This window comes from Eleutherodactylus coqui, chromosome 7 (genome assembly GCF_035609145.1).
Source record: "Eleutherodactylus coqui strain aEleCoq1 chromosome 7, aEleCoq1.hap1, whole genome shotgun sequence".
Lineage (NCBI taxonomy): Eukaryota > Metazoa > Chordata > Amphibia > Anura > Eleutherodactylidae > Eleutherodactylus > Eleutherodactylus coqui.
The window spans coordinates 180,672,526-180,691,013 of NC_089843.1; the positions used below are offsets into that span (position 1 = coordinate 180,672,526).

Genomic DNA, 18,488 nt, shown 5'->3' on the forward strand with positions numbered 1-18,488 from the left:
CGGCCCCATAGAAGACTGCAGAAGACCCGGACTGCGCAAGCGCGGCTAATTTGGCCATCGGAGGGCGAAAATTAGTCGGCACCATGGAGACGAGGACGCCAGCAACGGAGCAGGTAAGTATAAAACATTTTATAACTTCTGTATGGCTCATAATTAATGCACAATGTACATTACAAAGTGCATTATTATGGCCATGCAGAAGTGTATAGACCCACTTGCTGCCTCGGGACAACCCCTTTAAGGATTTTGGAAGCAGAGATGCAGAAATATGGGGTGCTTGAAAAAAAACAACATCAATAAAAAAGGGAATGGCCTCTTCATTGTGAGATTCACCCTGTTACACCTTAATTTTCAGATGTGGATTAAAAGTTGGATTCAAAGGCTTTTTAATTAGTCAATGTATTTTTAGATATAAAACATGGTATCATTAAAAACTACAGTTCATCAAACAAAAAACAAGTACTCATATTGCCAGGTTGACAGAAAAATAAAAATGTTATGACACTTGAAAAGTGGAAATTAACCCCCCCCCCCCCCCAAAAAAAAAAAATCGTTGTGTCCTTATGGCCAAGAAGCATTATAAAAACTTACAAATACTAGACAATTAAAGGAAGTCTTTTTAAAGCTTCTTATTACCAGCTACACCAGTGTTTCCCAAGAGAGCATAGATACAAAGTTTTCTCAGATAGCTTCACTAATAGATATATCCAAAATTCTACAGGACCTTATTCTAAGTAGGACTATTAATATGATAGGCATGACTTATACTTTTGCACCCTATGCAGAGAAGTCACCCGATGAACTTAGGCTAGGGCTAAACGCATATTTCTTTTGTAGCTGGCAAGTCACATTTAAAGCAACTCCTAAGCTTACAAATATCATCTTTGTCAAAAAAATAAAGCATCTAGAAGGAATTGTCGTTTTGCTACAAAACTCAGCATGCAGTTAAATCTCAGGCAAATATGTAAACGATTAGATGAACGGTCTTGCCACCCGAGACGCTAACAGTGGTTCCCCCTTTAGCCTATGAAAAGGCTCTCGGAGGCTCCTTGTGTGTAGTGACCTCTTTTTCCCTTTGTGTAGGACTTGTTGACCACTAGACGCCTCTACGATGCAATCAAGCAATTTCACCCAGTAAACAGAGTTTGAGAGGGGGCGCATTATTGGAATATGAGAAGCTGGATGGTCGTATCGATGAATTGCCAGCCACTTAGCCTGTTCTGACCGGACTGTTAGAAGGTGTTGGGATCAGTGGATGAATGAGGGCACACACATATGGTGACCGGGCTCAGATCATCAGTAGAGAAAACCATCTGATCCCCCTACGAGCACTAGCAGCTCCAACTGTTTTGTTGTCCGCATTCCAGAGACAGGTGGCACCATCTTTGCAAGCTCCCGTGTCTGTCTGGACCATTTTCAGGCACTTGGCTGAAGGACATTTGGTCTCACGGCACCCATTAGGTATACTGCCTTTGACACCCACCCATCGTTGCCTCCATTTGCAGTGGTGTCATGAGCAACAAAGCTGGGCTGCTACAGAGTGGAACCGGTTTGTCTTCATGGACAAATCCAGGTTTTGTTTGGTCAATGATGATGGCTGTGTTCGTTTCTGGAGACCTAGGGGTGAGCACCCTGATCCCGCATATGCTGTAGAGTGGCACACTGCCCCCAGTTTTGCTCTGATATTGTAATCACTTACATATACCAATGTTACAATCATACAGAGAACGTTTCATTCAATTCTGAAAACTCCTTCTTGGGCAGGGATTTTTTTTTAACAAAGAGTGTACTAGGTATTATCACATCTATACTCATAATCTAATATAAAAAAGCCTGCAGGCTTTTTCTTGCACCACACTTTGACCCCTTTGCGTGACCTTTGGTGGGTGATTTTGGTGTCCTCAGGTTTGTGACAACTTCCCACCACTGTAAAATCCTAAAATTTGAGTTTGATACCTTGAGTGACCTGTCAGGCCACGTGAAAGCTCCTATGTTAAGTCTAGCCGCGCTATTGTGCTTCAGCAAACAGCACCACTAGGAAGAGTCAAGCGCTGCTAAGCGACATTCATACCAAGTTGATATAAAGAATAACACTTACCAGTTTGACTGTTGCCATGTCCCCAAAACGTGGAAAACCAAATCATGGATTGCAAAGAGTTCAAGCCAAATCCTCAGCTGGACAACGTAGAGTCGATAATTGCTAGCGAATGTGTGTCTCCAGTAGGACAACATCACGCCATATTGAAGTTTGAATTCTGGGATCCATGGCCAACATTTCCAAGAAACAGAACCTAAAAGTCAAAATATAACCTGATTCACTTCAAGGGGTACGCGCAGATGGAAGTGGGTACACTGAAAACGTAGTTTATCCTGAAGTCCTTGCCAAGTAAAATAATCAGTTCTTAAAACATTTACAAGCATTCTTCAAACATTTTATGTTCACGTAGCGAACACCGGGTCAATCTAGTATATAAAATGTCAGTATTTGGATTTTATAGAATAAAAGGAAAGACTATTCCTTATATACAGTGGCATACAGTACTATCTTCCATTCCAGAGCTTATTTCAGCCCTGGCCATTGTAGCTTTATAGGGTATGAATGAGTGAAGTCTGCATGCCAATGCATCCTGGGCTACCACTCAAATAAACATTTTATAATTCACCATGGGTCATATGTTCCGTTTTTACGAGATACATGATGGATTTGCTTAGTAATGGGTCTTGAAGACTTAGAATGGGTCTGTCAGGATTCCAGTTTTCTTTTTTTTTTATCAGAAGCAACAAACCATGGTCCCATTGTGAACAGAGCCTAAAGGAAACCAATGTCGAAACCGCCCTACTTCTCATAATAGAGAAAAGCTACTGTAAAATGTTTGCTTCTGCTATTATTCATCAACCACTACAGAACTGTAATATACTTTTAACTTCTGCTCCAGTATTACAGTCAGCACGCACCATAATTTAGTGTACAGTGCTGTAGAGAGGTGAAAGGTTCCCTTTAATGCAAAATGTAAATTCCAAAAATAATATGGCCAATGTCATCTGCTGCTAAAGTGCGTCATAACTTTATAGGAGAGTGGGAATGACATTTTAATGTATATAGAGCAAGCAGGGACAGTAGCACAGAACATCTCATTTCCCAGTGTTATGAATAATACATATTATAGTGCATCAAGGTGAGCATATGGAAATTATATTATAAGAATGTGTTTTCAGCTCCATCAAGGACAAAAATGCTGCATACATTTGTGGCACTATGAAAATATCAGTAAGTACAAAATATATCAACAGCCCCTAGTCAAAAAGATAACGATTCAGTTTTAATGCCATTTGAAAGTTTCCTAACGCTTTCTGCTCTAGTGTTTCTGAGGCATCTAAGGACACCTAAGTGAGTGCCAGCTTACTCTGACTGCAACTTTCTTTACCGGAGAAATTTAAGCCAAAGTACAGCTTGTTAACTTGATCAAGTGTTGCTAATCTTTTGAAGAACTTAAAATGACTTTGCTGCCTCCTTGAGGCGAAAGTGAGTTTTACCACAGGAATCATCCAACAATTTCGTTCACCTGTGGGTGGCTTGTATGCTGGATTGTGTCAAGAACAAGTGAACTTACTCAGAAGAACATAACATTTCCCAAAACTTAATGGACAACTAATATAGTCTATTCTGTAATGTGTAGAACCCCCATTGCAAATCAAATGTGTAAAAAAAAATCTTATAAGTGATTAAAGTTACGGGCATGACGCCACTTTTGTTCTATCTCTATCTACTTATGACAATTTTTCCTGGCGGCGACTTTACAGTTAAGACTTTTTAAAGGGTCATTATGTTAATCCGAATATTAATATAAGATTAAGTAATATTCACAGTTGCAGACATTTTTCTAAATTTCCAGTCCTTATTACCATTGACGAAAACCAGTTATCTTTATACACCCTGGATTGGTGATGACAATGGAAAAAAATTACAGTAGATAAGAATAATGTAAATTTGGGGTTTATTGACATTTACTCTTATTTTTTCCCCCCTTGCTCTGTTGCATACAGACTCTAGGCATGTTTAACTCATCTGTATGTACAAGACATAATGCTGGCTTGCTTTAGATAGCCTCTAACATTTAGAATGTGACAACATGACACATGTAACACTTCATTGCTGCTCTACGGTGTAGAAGTGGTATAATAAACACAAATGAATATTTCTTTCCTCCTGTAAGCAATTAAAAACCAGGCAACAGGTCATTACATTCTGAATGGAAAAGGTGAAGAAGCCAAGTCTCGATCCTTCATTGATCTCGGGGTTGAATGGGAATACATAATTGAAGATGACATTGAAACTATACACACTGATGGGCCGCTGCATGATCCTATTGTGGTGCTGGTGAGTAATAGTATTCTTTTTTATTGGATTTACCCTCTTCAACTTTCATACTTAGATGTAGGCAGAGACGGCCATCACTTTATGGTGCCATTAGGTAGATGTAATTTAGTAACTTATTTTTTAATCATTTTACTACCTTTACATTTTTTAAAGGTACTATATCACCAACAATTTTTTTAATTAATTAAAACCCGATAGAAAACATATTCATTTTTCTCTTCTGTTTTTATTTCCTCATTACAGAATTTTTTAGTACATGACTATGGGGGCTGCTATCTTGTCTGAGCTGTATTTAAAGGGGTTGTCTAAATTAAGGTAACCCCTGTTATCAAGTCCCCCATGCCTTAGAATACGAAATCAGCAGTTATTCACCTCTCCAGTTCCCCCACTCATCGCCCTCCGCCGGCTCCGGTCTCTCTGTTGCGTCACTTTACAGGCTGCTGTCAGCCTGGGCCCGGCTACAAACTAGCTGCATCAGCCAATGATAGCGCTCAATGATCGGGGCTGAGCACTGTCATTTGCTGCTACAGCAGGTTTACGGGACGTTATAACAGCCTGTAAACGAAGACAGCGGAGACTGGAGCCAGAAGTGGGGGACAAGTGGGGAGCAGTGAGAATTGAGTAACCGCTGATTTGTTATTTTAGCGCAACGGGTACCCAGGGATAGGGTTTTCTTAACTCAAACAACTGCTTTAACAGCATTGAGAGATATGCTTTACAGCAGCTTCATGGGCTATTCACACAATGGACAGGAAGGGACCCATTGACTTGTATCGAGACTGTTCTAGGCATCATCTGTGGCTTGTGCAGAGGTCAAAAGGGGGATGAGATAGTCATAGCTTACCACCTATTGTGAATGGTGGATCCTGTGTTTTCTGCATAGAGGTGTTACTTTTCAGTGTAATCCTGTCTGTGATGTTAGTGAGATGACTGCTGCAAAGCTTTCTCTACAGAAGTATCAGCGTATTAGGTTCTGTCGTCAGTTTGAAAAATGCTGGATTATAGGATTTCTCTTTAATATAGACTGACTGAAAATGTAAAACAAAATCACCAACGATTCCTAAAAAAATATGTTAAGCACAAAAATGTGACTTACATAGTAGGTCATTTTCTGATGGCACACTCCTTTAACTATCAGTACTTCCCTGCATAAGTAAGAACAGCAGTTGGTGGAGGAAAGGACAGCGAGGGACAATTAAATGAATCATTGTCCATCCAACAACTATCAGGCTAAATATAAGTGACTAGTGGTTGCAGTCCTTAGAAACCACCACCGTGAGCACCAGCAGAGCTTGTCCCACCCATGCTTATATATATATAAAAGTGTATCAGTGTGCCAACACAATGATGCTTGTACTATGCAGTCTTTATAATGTAATATCACATTATTCTATGAGTAATATAGGACCATATACACAATCACAAATACGCTAAAATGCACTGATAAGCAACATCTATACATTAAAGCTTTTCAAGGGAAAATTGCAAAGGAAATTAAGGTATTTTCCATGGTCGCCAAAAACCAGGTGTTCGAAAGTTGTGATATTTCCAAATGGCTGTTAGTAACACATCCTAAAGACTGACTATTTTTGTAGTTGTCCGGTTGACCGCCATAAGGGTGATTACCCACTACAGTTTTTTTTCACTGCGATATTTGCAGGGTTTTTTCTTTCTGTAGGGGTCTATGGGACTTGTAATGTTAAAATCGTGATCATGTAAAATCGCAATTTACCGCAAAATCGCAAAAAAAAAAACTGCGAATTTCGCAGTGAAAAAAGACTGTAGTAGGTAGTCACCCTAAGGGTGGACACTTACTAGCGATATTTTCTTTCTTGTGCTGCGAGAGCACGAGAAAACTCTCGCCTCGCAGTGCAAGAAAGACGCCGGTATAGAACCGGCATATCGCTAGTGCTTTCAATGGGGCCAGCAGCAGCAGTGCTAGCCCCATTGAAAACATAGGGAGAATGCCGCGGACTTCTGCCACAGCTGTGGCAGGAGTTTTCTTCATCCCCGCGGGGATGAAGGAATCCTCTGCCACAGCTGTCACAGCTGTCACAGCTGTGGCAGAAGTCCCCGGCATTCTATCCCATTTCTTTCAATGGGATTGACACTGCTGCCGATCCTATTGAAAGCACTGCCTAGTGCCAAGCCCCGCTGTATGATTATCAGGGAAGGGCTTAAAATATAAGCCCTTCCCCGATAATCAGCAATAAGTGTAATTAAAAAAATTGCTCGCCAATTTGCTCGCCTCTCCGGCGCTCAGATGCGTCCTCCAGCTGGCTCCCCTGCACTGCTATGAAACTCTTTCAGCAGGTGGGGATTTAAAAATCCCCGCCTCCTGAAAAGGCTGTCCTGATTGGCTGAGGGCTCAGCCAATAGCAGCTAGTGCTTAGCACATAGCCCTTTGCTATCCATTCATGAATAGCAATATCTTAGCTATTCATGAATGAATAGCTAAGGGCTATGTGTCATTGGCTGAGCGCTCAGCCAATAGCTAAGCGCTCAGCCAATAGCTAAGGGCTATGTGTCATTGGCTGAGCTTCATAGCAGTGCAGGGGAGCCAGCCAGAGGACGCGTCTGAGCGCTGGAGAGGTGAGTAATTTTTAAAATCTTTTTTTTTTACACCTATTGCTGATTATTGGGGAAGGGCTTATATTTCAAGCCCTTCCCCGATAATCATACTGCGGGGCTTGGCAGAAACCATTGCTTTTAATGGGATCGGCAGCAGTGCCGATCCCATTGAAAGCAATGGGATAGAATGCTGCGGACTTCTGCCACAGCGGTCCCCGCGGGGATGAAGGAAACTCATCCCAGCAGAAGTCCCCAGCATTCTCCATCTCTTTTCAATGGGGCTAGCGCTGCTGCCGCTGGCCCCAGTGAAAAGACTGCCGATATCCCGGCGTGATGCCGGGTTTTTTTCTCGCACTGCGCTGCGAGACTTTAACTTTACTCTTGCAGCGCAGTGGAGAAAAAACGCCAGTGGGTGTCCACCCTAAGGCTTAGAAACCTCAGCTTGAGAAAGTTAGGCTGTGTTGATGTATGTGTAGTTGTTTCCATTATAAACGAAAGCTTTGATAAGTGCCAAATAAGTTGCTCAAAAGACTTCATTAACACTGAGGTGTCCTTCATAGCGCTGCATGCACCACTACATTTTCACTACATGTGACGAAATCTGTAATGAAGTCTCCAATGCAGTCTCTGACCCAGATATTAACTTAGCCGTAGTCTACCTAACTTCACAACTACAACATGAAAACTGTAGCAATTTATACAATAAGACAACTGGAACACCACTATGTGGGGAAGGGAAAATAGTGAAAAACTAATACTGTGGCCACTTCATTGATGGGAGTCTCAGAGGTCAGACTACCACCATAGTAGATGGTAATACCCCTTTAATTTAATTTTTTGGATGTTTAACTTAGATGTTGGACTAATAGCACTATGGAAAAAATGTAAACCCATGACTTCAGTGAACACTCTTCTGTAGTTAAAAGAAATACTTTCTGTGGGTGAACCCTCTTATGAACTATGACTAAAGACTTATGCTGTGGAGGCTAATGCTGATTGGTGACTTACCATATTTATAAGTAAATTATATAAACAAATTATAGATAAAATGTATACATTAAATAGACACTGACTTTTCAAACAACTAGTAATCATAGTTACTGTGGTAACTAACAAAACTGCAGTATACGTTTCCTAAAAAGATGGCTTTGTTTTGAAAAAAATATTGTAATGAGCTGTCTACTAAGGGGTCTCCCTTCCTCCCAGCTTGCTGTCCACTGGCTGCTGTGAAATGATTACCAGGAGACACTGTACCTTAGAACAGGGATGAGTTAAGAGGATGACTCATCATGCTCATTGAATTGTATAGAGCAGAAGGCAGGGGGACTCACACAGAGGCTACCTGTAAGCAAATATTAAGGGACTGATTGCTGTGTTTTAGCTACAGAAATCACATCTTCACTGCTCTCTTTTTCTGTACACTGTACGACAACACTATTTCATGTCTGCGTGTGTTAAAAACATTTAGCGCTGCGGAATAAGTTGGCGCTATACAAATAAAGATTATTATTATTTAGAGAGCGGGATCTGCAGTTCTCTGTGTACAGTCTATAGAACACAGCACATCAGCAAGGCTCCTCTTACCAGTCTGGAATGAGAATTAGATTCACAAACTGCATGTTACGTCCATGCGGCGCCCTAAAGCGCCACGCCTCAGCACGGATGCAAGTTGGTGTCCTAATAAAACCGCAACAACTCTCATTATGTTGCATAGACCAATTGCACCACTCCAGGTAAAGATTAAAGGACCCCTGTGCCTTACTAATCAGGAAAAGTAGGGAACCGCTGCCCGAAAGCAGGGTGATTGTCCCAATAAGGACAGCCCCACTGTCTTCATCTAGGACCTGGCTATCCCTGATTAGGAACCTGGAGATATGCACAAAACACAGGGTATGACACTGTTCAGACACATTAGACACAGAACGCGACTGTTCACACCTCATGTCTAGCCATCTCCACAGACATACAAAACGCATCGCTGTTCACACCAACACACAGGGTTATGCATACAACATAGAACAAAAACCCCACCGAGAACTCACATGCATAAAGGTAGCAAACTACAGCTAGGCCAAGTGTCCTCACACCAAGGGAATAGAGAGTCAGCCACTGTCCCGAACCAACAGGGAACAGTGTCAGGCATAACCTATCCCAGGAATCACAGAGGTTTATCAGCAGCAGAAGAGTAAATGGCCTCTCGGTGTTGTAGCCCCCTAAGGCGAGGAGGAAAAAGTACTGCAAACGCCACAGTAGGATCAGGACCTAGATCCAGACATCATCCAGGAGTAGTATACAAAGCCCATGGCACCATATTATGTATATAAAAGTATAAATTTTATTCCTCCATACAATAAAATTGGTGACGTTTCGACCAAGAACTGGTGTGGAGCTTAAAGAATAAAATAATATACTTTTATATAAATTGTATACTTCCATGGACTTTGTATACTACTCAGGCATCAAATATCTGACACACACAAAACATCAGATGTCTGCAAAGGGATAGGGAGAAACCTGCAGGTGCATGCACCTCCACGGTCACTGAACCGCACACTACTCAGTGCACACACTCCAAAATGCAAGAAGGTGAGGGACAACAGATGTCCCGACCGTTTTAGGGAAAATGGGAGAGGAACACTACAGACAAGCATGCATAACACCAGCTCTGAGTGGGATTAACACAGAGTAAAATGACCAGCATCTTCTACCAAGAGATGCTGGTATTTAGGCATACCAGAGGGGATTGACTGGAGAAACATCACACCTAGCCAGCTCAATTAACCCTTACCTGTGAAGCTATGTTTATGGAAACTTGTAGAACCACAGATCCCAGACGCACAGCGTAAGGCTTCCTTCACATAAGCGCATATCGGCTGGCCGTTTTCACGGCCGGCCAATATGCGCTGTGATCTGATGCATTGCATTCCAATGCATCAGATCACATGGGCTTATTTCTGAGAGGTAAAAACGACCGGCCAAGCCAATATAGAGCAGGGCGTTTTTACCTCGGGCCCAAAACATAGTCCTGAAACTATCTTTTGGGCCGGAATACGTCGGCCGCTGCATGGGCTCCTATTGGAGCCCATGGCAGTGGCCATAGGTGGGAGGGAGTTTAGCAGCATGGCTGCTAAACTCCCTCCCCCTGTTCTCCTCTCCCCCGTGCAGCCTCACCTCTCGTTCCTCCCCGCTCGTTCTGTGCAATGGGAGGGGGGCGGGATGGGGGTGGAGCTAAGCACCCGCCATCTCCCTGTCCCTTGTCCATAGCCATCAATAAGAGGAGGCAGGGCGGGCCGGCAATTGGCTTCGCCCCTGTCCCACCCCCTCCCATTGCACAGAACGAGCGGGGAGGAACGAGAGGTAAGCCTGCAATGGGAAAGGGAGAGGAAATAGGCAATGGCCTGGTGAGCTCAGCGCATTTGCGCCGGCCTCACCAGGCCATATGAACGGGCGCAGAAACTTTTGATTTGTGCGCCCGTTTAACCAGATTTTTCACTCCCAACGTAGTGCATATCGGACGGCCGATATGCGCTCATGTGAAAGAAGTCTAACACTGCAAAGAGGAAAATAGGAAAAACACAGGATCCAAGTCATATAATGGCCAGGAATAATAGTATTCCTCATGTACACACATGGCAGCTTAGTCTGAAAAGTTAAGTACACGTTAAGATTGGAGCTGCATTGTTACAATCATGATTTAACATTTGGCAGGTTTAACCCCTTCCCGCACCATGACGTACCGCTACGTCATGGAGCGGCGGGGTATGTATGAAGAGAGGTTGCGTGGCAACGTCTCTTCATACAGTGCAGGCGTCAGCTGTTTATAACAGCTGACACCCACGGGCAATAGCCACTATCGGCCGTTCGGCCGACTGCGGCTATTAACCATTTAAATGCCGCTGTCAATTCTGATAGCGGCATTTAAATCCCCCGACACGGCTCCCTCGCGGTGAGATCGGGGGAGCCGTGCAGGTGTCATGGCAGCCGGGGGCCTAATGAAAGGCCCCAGGGCTGCCTTACCAGACTGCCTATCAAGCTATCTCCGTGGGGTGGCTTGATAGACTGCCTGTTAAATTGCAGTATGACGCAATGCTATAGCATTACGTCATACTGCAGGAGCGATCAAAGCATCGCATGGTAAAGTCCCCCAGGGGGACTTCAAAGTAAAATAAAAGAAAAAAATCAATAAAGTTTTTTTAATTGTAAAAAAAAAAAAGAGTTATAAAAGTTTGAATCACCCCCCTTTTGCCATATCTATTATTAAAAAATCTAAATCATAAAATAAAAATATGTGTTAGGTATCGCCGCGTCTGTAAAAGTCTGATCTATCAAAGTAGTGCATTATTTTTCCCGCACGGTGAACGTCGTTCGAAAAAAAAATAAAGAACCCCAGAAATGCAGTTTTTTAGATACCTTGTCTCCCAGAAAAGACGCAATAAAAAGCGATCAAAAAGTCGTATGTATTCCAAATTGATACTGTTGGAAACTACAGGACATCCCGCAAAAAATGAGCCCTTGCTCAACTACGTCAACAGAAAAATAAAAAAGTTATTGCGCGCACAAAATGACCGCAGAAAATAATTGAAAAAAATTAAATGTCTTTGAAAAAATAAAAGAGTAGTATAGTAAGTAAAAACCTATACAAGTTTGTTATCGTAGTAATCGTATCTACCCATAGAAAAAAGTTATCATGTCGGTTTTGTTGCCGTTTGTGCGCCGTAGAAACAAGACGTGCTAAAAGATGGCGAAATGTCATTTTTTTTTTTCATTTTACTCCACTTAGAATTTTTTAAAATTTTTTCAGTTGAAAAATACAACTCGTCCCGCAAAAAACAAGCCCTCATACAGCGACGTCGATGGATAAATAAAGGAGTTATGATTTTTTCGTAGGGGGGGAGGAAAAAACGAAAATGGAAAAAGAAAAAGGGTCCGCGTCATTAAGGGGTTAAAGGACAATCTCAGGTCTGCAACATTTAACAAAACCAGCTTTTCTACATTTGCATGCTACAAATTATGCAAGTCTCTACAGCGTCAGAGACAGGATAGATAAAAATGTTATTGGTTATGGAGAGAGGTAGAAAAATAGAAAAATAGACTCCAGCCTAAATGCGTCACATCTATTTACAACTAATACAGAAGTTCATGTTTTTCTCCTCTTCCTGAAGTCTAGCCCCCTTCACTCATGAGTGGGAGTGTCTATTCTATTCAGTTCATTCACATTAATTATGCTTTAAAGGCTTCTGTCAGGTAAAAAAAAAAAATCATACTCACCTGTGCCTTACGGGGCCGGTCACCGGAAACCTGCTGGTTTTCTCCTCTCCCTTTGGCAGCCATCCAATCGCAGGGCAAAAGCTGGAAAAGTTCCAGCTTCTGCTCCTGCTCCGACCACTAACGGACGGCAAGTCCTGCCGTCCGGGTCAGTGATCGACGCGTCACAAGTGATGCGTCGCTCACTGATTGGCCTGCCCGCGTCTAACCTCTGCCATCCTCGGAGAGTCAATGGCGAGTGCACATGTGTCCCCCTTCCCAGTGCGCTTGCACACTCACCATCGACTCTCCGTGGACGTCAGAGGCTAGATGCGGCCAGGTCGATGAAAGCGCGCAGGAGCCAATCCCTCACGCACCAGTTGATTGGGGGGACCAAGTACAGCGGAATTAGGTGAGTGTGCTTTGTTTTTTTAACTCTTCTCTTTCCACAAGTTAGACTCTACAGGGATGCAGGGCAGGATGCAGGTGAGTATAATTTTTTTTATTTTGCTGACAGAACCCCTTTAAAAATTCTATAAAGATAAGCATGCATGAGATTATTTATGAGATTGTTGTTTTACAGTGTTTTTTAGAGTATAAAAGCTTTAGAACATCTGACAATAAAACATAAAGCAGCAGGTTTTACTTACTATTATCCTTTTATTTTGTTGTATGTACAATAAAAGGCGCAGACTGGAACAAATCCACATGTAAAATGAAAACCCCATCTGGTAGCATTTGTCTGATACATTTTACTTACACATTTATTGACTGCCTGCCTGTTCTAAAAGACAAATGTAAAAGGACAGATCTAAAATTGTTTTGGTCGCTTATTAACAATCAAGGCCACATAAATAGGACTGAAATAAAAACACTAGGAAAATCATGGAAATGATGACAGATGCATTTTGAAGACCGAGTTGTTTTGTGCTCCTCTTGTGAAATGTTCTGATCCTCTGCTCTGTCAGAACACAGTATTTCATGGTGTTTTGTATGATGTTTTGTGCCTCCTAAAGGTTATACCTCAAGAGAATGACACAAAATCCAGCCTGACATATAAATACATAATTCATGAAGACTCTTTGCCTTCTATAAACAGTAACAATGTTCTGCAGGAAGAGCTTGATACTTATGAGTGGGCTTTAAAAAGTTGGTCTCAGTGCTCCAAACCCTGTGGCGGAGGTGAGTGCTGTATGGAAAAGTTGTCTTTTGAGTCAAATTGAGATGATATAGTGTTAATATGGAATAAGATTTTAAGTGTTTTTTTTTTACAGTATATTAGTAAATTGAATTGCTGACTTGAATAAGAACTGCATATTAAAGGGAACCGGTCACCTCCCTACAGCACCATAAACTGAATTATGGTGCTGTTAGGTGGATGTCTTTTGTTTACTCACCCGCTTCCACAATCCACTGCTGTCACCCGGTGAAGTCAGCATGTGGCACTGAAATTTGACTCTTTTCAGAGTCCTGTGCACACGCTCTCCCAAATATTTGTATAGGAGAGCATGCGCATGGGAAAAGAGCCAGACTTTTGTGCAGCGACGATATCGGAGAAGGACACAATGGGATTGTGGAAGCAGGTGAGTATAAAAAAATACATCACCCGGCTCCCTGTCACATCCCCAAAGAGCATCATAACTTAGTTTATCATGCTGTAGGGGGGTGACAGGTTATATTTAAGGGAATACATGTAATAACATTCAATGGTATTAATAAAATTACTAAGCCTTCTGATCTTATCATTAGTACACAGTAGAGGAAACAGAGCACTTTATATGGTCACTAACCGCTCAAACAACTTGTGCCTATGTGTTAGCTAATGTGATAAGTAGCAAAACTACAATTTATTTACCTAAAATTTAGTTTTTATGCTCAAAGGTCACTCTAAAGTGATGGCCATTAGGGGTTTCCCTTCCTTCTTGTTACTGTCCACTACCTGTTGACAAGTAATGCCTGTCTGTAGTAACAGAGATAACGAGACACAGAACATTAAGTGGAGGAGGCTGATGACCTATATCACTGATTGAAGTGTATAGAGAGGAGGGTGAAGGAAAAGGAAGAGAAGCAAAGTCTCACAAAGACGTGCTGTTAGAACTAATAGCGAGTTATTTACTGTTATATATTCACATCTCCACTGTTCAGTACTGCTGTAGTGTCTTCCCTGATGATGTTATGTCTATCAGTATGTGTTACAGAGAGTCAGGGAGCAGAATCTGAAGACTTTTCTGTGCTCAATGTATAGAAGACAACAAAACAGACTCCTTCCACCAGTTCAGGGAAAATACAATTACAAATACACAGAGGAAAAATAGTGATAAATTTGAGCCCCATGGCCTGTTTGTTTTTAGATATTTTTTAAGTGAAATAGAGTTAAAATACTAGAAAATGTAGCAAACTGTAACTTGACATGATAACCATCTGTATCTGCAATATGCTACATTGTAAATTGAGTTATCTTGATGCGCCACTCATGTTAACGATTGGTACATCTGTAGCTAGACAGGCGATACATTGCTACAGGAGATACATTTAAACCATTGACCATATTATCCTATTTTGCTAAATAACTAATACTAATTTTTTCACCATATGGTTTATATCATAAAATTCAGAAACATCAAGCAACAGTAAAAGTTTGTTGTACTCTGTGCAGACTGCATTTGAACCCTCCGTTAAACATACTGTATGTGCCCGAAAAAGCTCCCAGCATATAAGTCAAATGTGTCCATAGAGCTTCTTTCATCTGACAGAGGTCAAATAGGTATTCTTTTGGCCTCTATCGCCATGATATGTATACTGTGTGGTATCTTCCCTCATGAGGTTCACAGTTCCACTTTACAGAACACAACTTGAGTATGGTGATACACAAAGCATTATGGTTGCTTTCACTGTAAAGGGGTTTTCCTGGATTTTTTTTTAAATTGATGTAATATTCTCAGGATAGAATTAATAAAAGACTGGCAGGGGTCCAACACCTGACACCCCATCCTGACCAGCTGTTTCCCACAGCTGCTGCATGCCAAAACTAGCATAGCTCCATACACTGTGCAGTGGCCTGAAATGGTATTGCAGGCTCCCTTCCTTGGAGATAAATGGGAGAGAACCTGCAGTACCATCCTAAGGATTAATAAAAAAAACAACCCTGGAAAACACATTTAAGAAGCACAATATGGCAAATGTTTTTAACACTTGTCTTTTTAGGGCTCTGTTTCTGTTAGAGCTTCCCTGCTTCTCAGAGGCTCAATCTGTCATTACAGTTCCCTTCATCTTAAGGGTTTTGTCTCTTTGTCACAGTTCCTCAGTTATGTCCAGTTGACAATCTCATTAATGGACATTCAGATGATGGTTCAAGTTTCTGCATGCTCACTTCAATAGTTGGGCAGTTGTAATGATTTTTCTTTGTTTAACACTTGTTTTATGTCTGTAACCTTAGTTGTGGTGCATGGGTTCTACTGATTAGACAAAACTTCTGTGTGAATGCATCTTTTTCCTTTCTTTTCTCAATGGGCTGGCCACCTAATGCTCTCTTTTTTCTCTGGTTTTGTCATCTGGAAACCATGTATTACAACTGAGGAAAATGCTCCATAGAAAATGTGTTAATATGTTTTGTGTGATAATTTCACTTACCTGCACTGAGGCTATAGGAGGCAGACCAGCTACCATTCAATGCTTTTATAGAATGATTCTGAAAAAAGATTGAGGAGTTTCCACTTTTATAAAGGGTGACACACAGAGTAATCAGTAGGTAATTAATCAAGAGACTGTGCAGAGAATGTGTCTGTGGATTTAAAGGCACATATGGTATAAGCAAGGGGATGAAGCTTGAGTATTGCTCCAAGTACTCTCATTTAAAGGAAACAAATGAGTTATGTACAAGACCCATTCCTGGCATGTTAAATCAAAATAAAGTATATCTCCAAGCAAATTGCTGAAAATAACAGAAAAAAATGGAAAGTCAAGATGGCAGACCTAAAGTCATACAGACTGTACGGAGTGATGAGAAAGCAGAGGTGCAAGAAGCTGGTGCTCTGGCAGGTCCAAGTGCTGCTGATTCAAGGTCCAAGTCTGCTGAAAAGACTTTATCTGAAAGCATTGATGACTTTAAAGCCGCCTGCACACGGGCGGGTCAGACCCCGCATGCGGGATTCCCGCAGCGCAGTTCGACCCGGTGCCCAGCCGGTGACTCCAGCATACCTCTTCTCCTCTGGCGCGCTGACGCACATGCACAGTACAGAGGACGCAGGGCCATCACTACGACGATGACGTGGCTTCCGCCACCCTACTGCAATGATGGTTGCAGAATGACCGCAGGACGGACGGCTTCCATTGACTTTAATGGAAGGTGGCCGTGCGTAGCCCGCACAAAATCGCAGCATGCTGCGATTTCTCCCCCACGAGCGGAAAATCGATTTCCGCTCAAGGGCAGGAAATCACGTATTGTCATAGCATGCCACGGGCTGGATTTGCTGCAGAATCCAGAGGCAAAATCCCGCTCCGGATTTCATGATGCAAATCTGCCCGTGTGCAGGAGACCTAAGAATTGGCTGGCTGTGAAGCACATAGAAGCAGAAAAAAAAGTCAAATGGAGGAAGCGAGCAGAAATCTTGCAGATTCCAAAGTCAGGATGAACGTTGGACACAACTGTTCCAAACACTACATGAACAGCAAAGTCTTCAATGTGCTCCATTCTCCACCTGTAACTGTGTCTCCTTGAAAAGACCCTCACATGACAATACTTACTCCACAAGATGATATAGAGGGTATATTTACCTACCTTTGAAAGGATTGCAAACACCTGTCAATGGCCTAAGGAACAGTGGGTGGTAAGACTAGCACCGTATTTTACCAGACAAGTCTAGCTAGCATACAGCCACATGAACATACAGGATGCAGGTGACTATTATTTGGTTAAAGAGACCAATTTAAGGCAATATGACATTAGTGAAGAAATCTACAGGCAGAGGTTCAGAGAACTTAAGTACTTCTACATTGATGGCCCAAGAGATGTTTTTATCAATCTGCAAGATTTATATATAAAATGCATGAAAACAGAAACCAAAACATTTGGACAAATCAGTAAACCAAGAATACTTGAACAGTTTCTACAAATTTTTCCAGCTGATGTTCATTCCTGGATAAAAAACATTGACGCCAAAACACTGATAAAGCAATATCTTTGGTAGATGACTTTCTCCTTGCAAAAAGAGACATAAGCAGACCTGTAGCTGGTTCCTAGACATAATCCAGAATGATCTCAGGAGGTAGAGTACAAGATGCCTGGACACCAATAAAATGACAACCAGTGACAAATGTGTTATTTTTGTCAAGACAAGGGAGATGTAGCTAAATGTTGCCCCAGAAAAATCACTAAAAGACCAACAACATTCTTTGTTTTCAGTGACTATCCGGCCAATCCAAAATAATGGAGTGACTGTGGATACTTTGCAGGATTCTGGCAGTGAACTGAGATGGGTAAAGGGAGACTTGATAACCCAGAAAGCAGAGTTTCCTAAAGTAGCTATTACTTGTGTTCGTAGAGATACAAAAAATTACTCCACATCAAATAATAAACTGCAGTTGATGAAAAATGTTTTACAATGCCGGCAGTTGTTGTTCCTGAACTACAAGTAGCAGTGATCCTTGGCAGAACTACTCCGGGATTCAAGGACTTGCTAATGGGAGAAGATCAGTTGTCTGCTGTAACTACTCGAGCTTGAACAAAGACACAAAATAAAGATGAAACTCTGGAAGAAATTTTCCCATTTCATAAGGACATCATGAAGTCAACAAAGGCAAAGTGTCCTAGTGTTCCAGAACGGCAGGAGATCTTGAGGAGAAGACTTTCCAAGAAAGTTAACTACAGTATATGAATGCTGGACACTGGGACATTGATATTGCATTTGAGCACAAACAGGACATTGATTTACATCCATTGTATGAGTAAGGTTTAACAAACTGTAAATTGGTTGAAAGTGATAGGCAACTTCCTACATCTTTCTTCCTACTTGTAAATAAGATTGTCTATGGAGTGTATCGTCATCCAAAGACAGGAGAGCAAATACAACAGTTGGGTATGCCAAAGAGGTTCAGGTTAAAAAATCAGAAATTGGCACATGATATTCCTACTGCTGGTCATTTGGGTTATAAAAAGGTCTTTGGCAAGGGTACTTTATAGGTTCTATTGGCCTGGAGTTTATGATGAAGTAACCACTTATTACCATAGTTGCCCTGTGTGTCGGTAAACTGCTTCTGCCCCTACTAAAGCAGAGTTTATACCATTGCCAGTGATTGA

The 18,488-nt window shown here is 41.8% G+C and overlaps 1 protein-coding gene across 3 annotated transcripts in view; it reads left to right on the forward strand.

The window, feature by feature from the left end:
- Positions 1-18,488, forward strand: part of ADAMTS3 (ADAM metallopeptidase with thrombospondin type 1 motif 3) — a 276,553-nt gene that overhangs the window by 229,737 nt on the left and 28,328 nt on the right. For all 3 annotated transcript variants that reach the window (XM_066574067.1, XM_066574068.1, XM_066574069.1), the window contains 2 exons: positions 4,215-4,378; positions 13,210-13,375. In XM_066574067.1, coding sequence (XP_066430164.1) covers positions 4,215-4,378; positions 13,210-13,375 — 330 coding nt within the window. The remainder of the gene's footprint in view (positions 1-4,214; positions 4,379-13,209; positions 13,376-18,488) is intronic.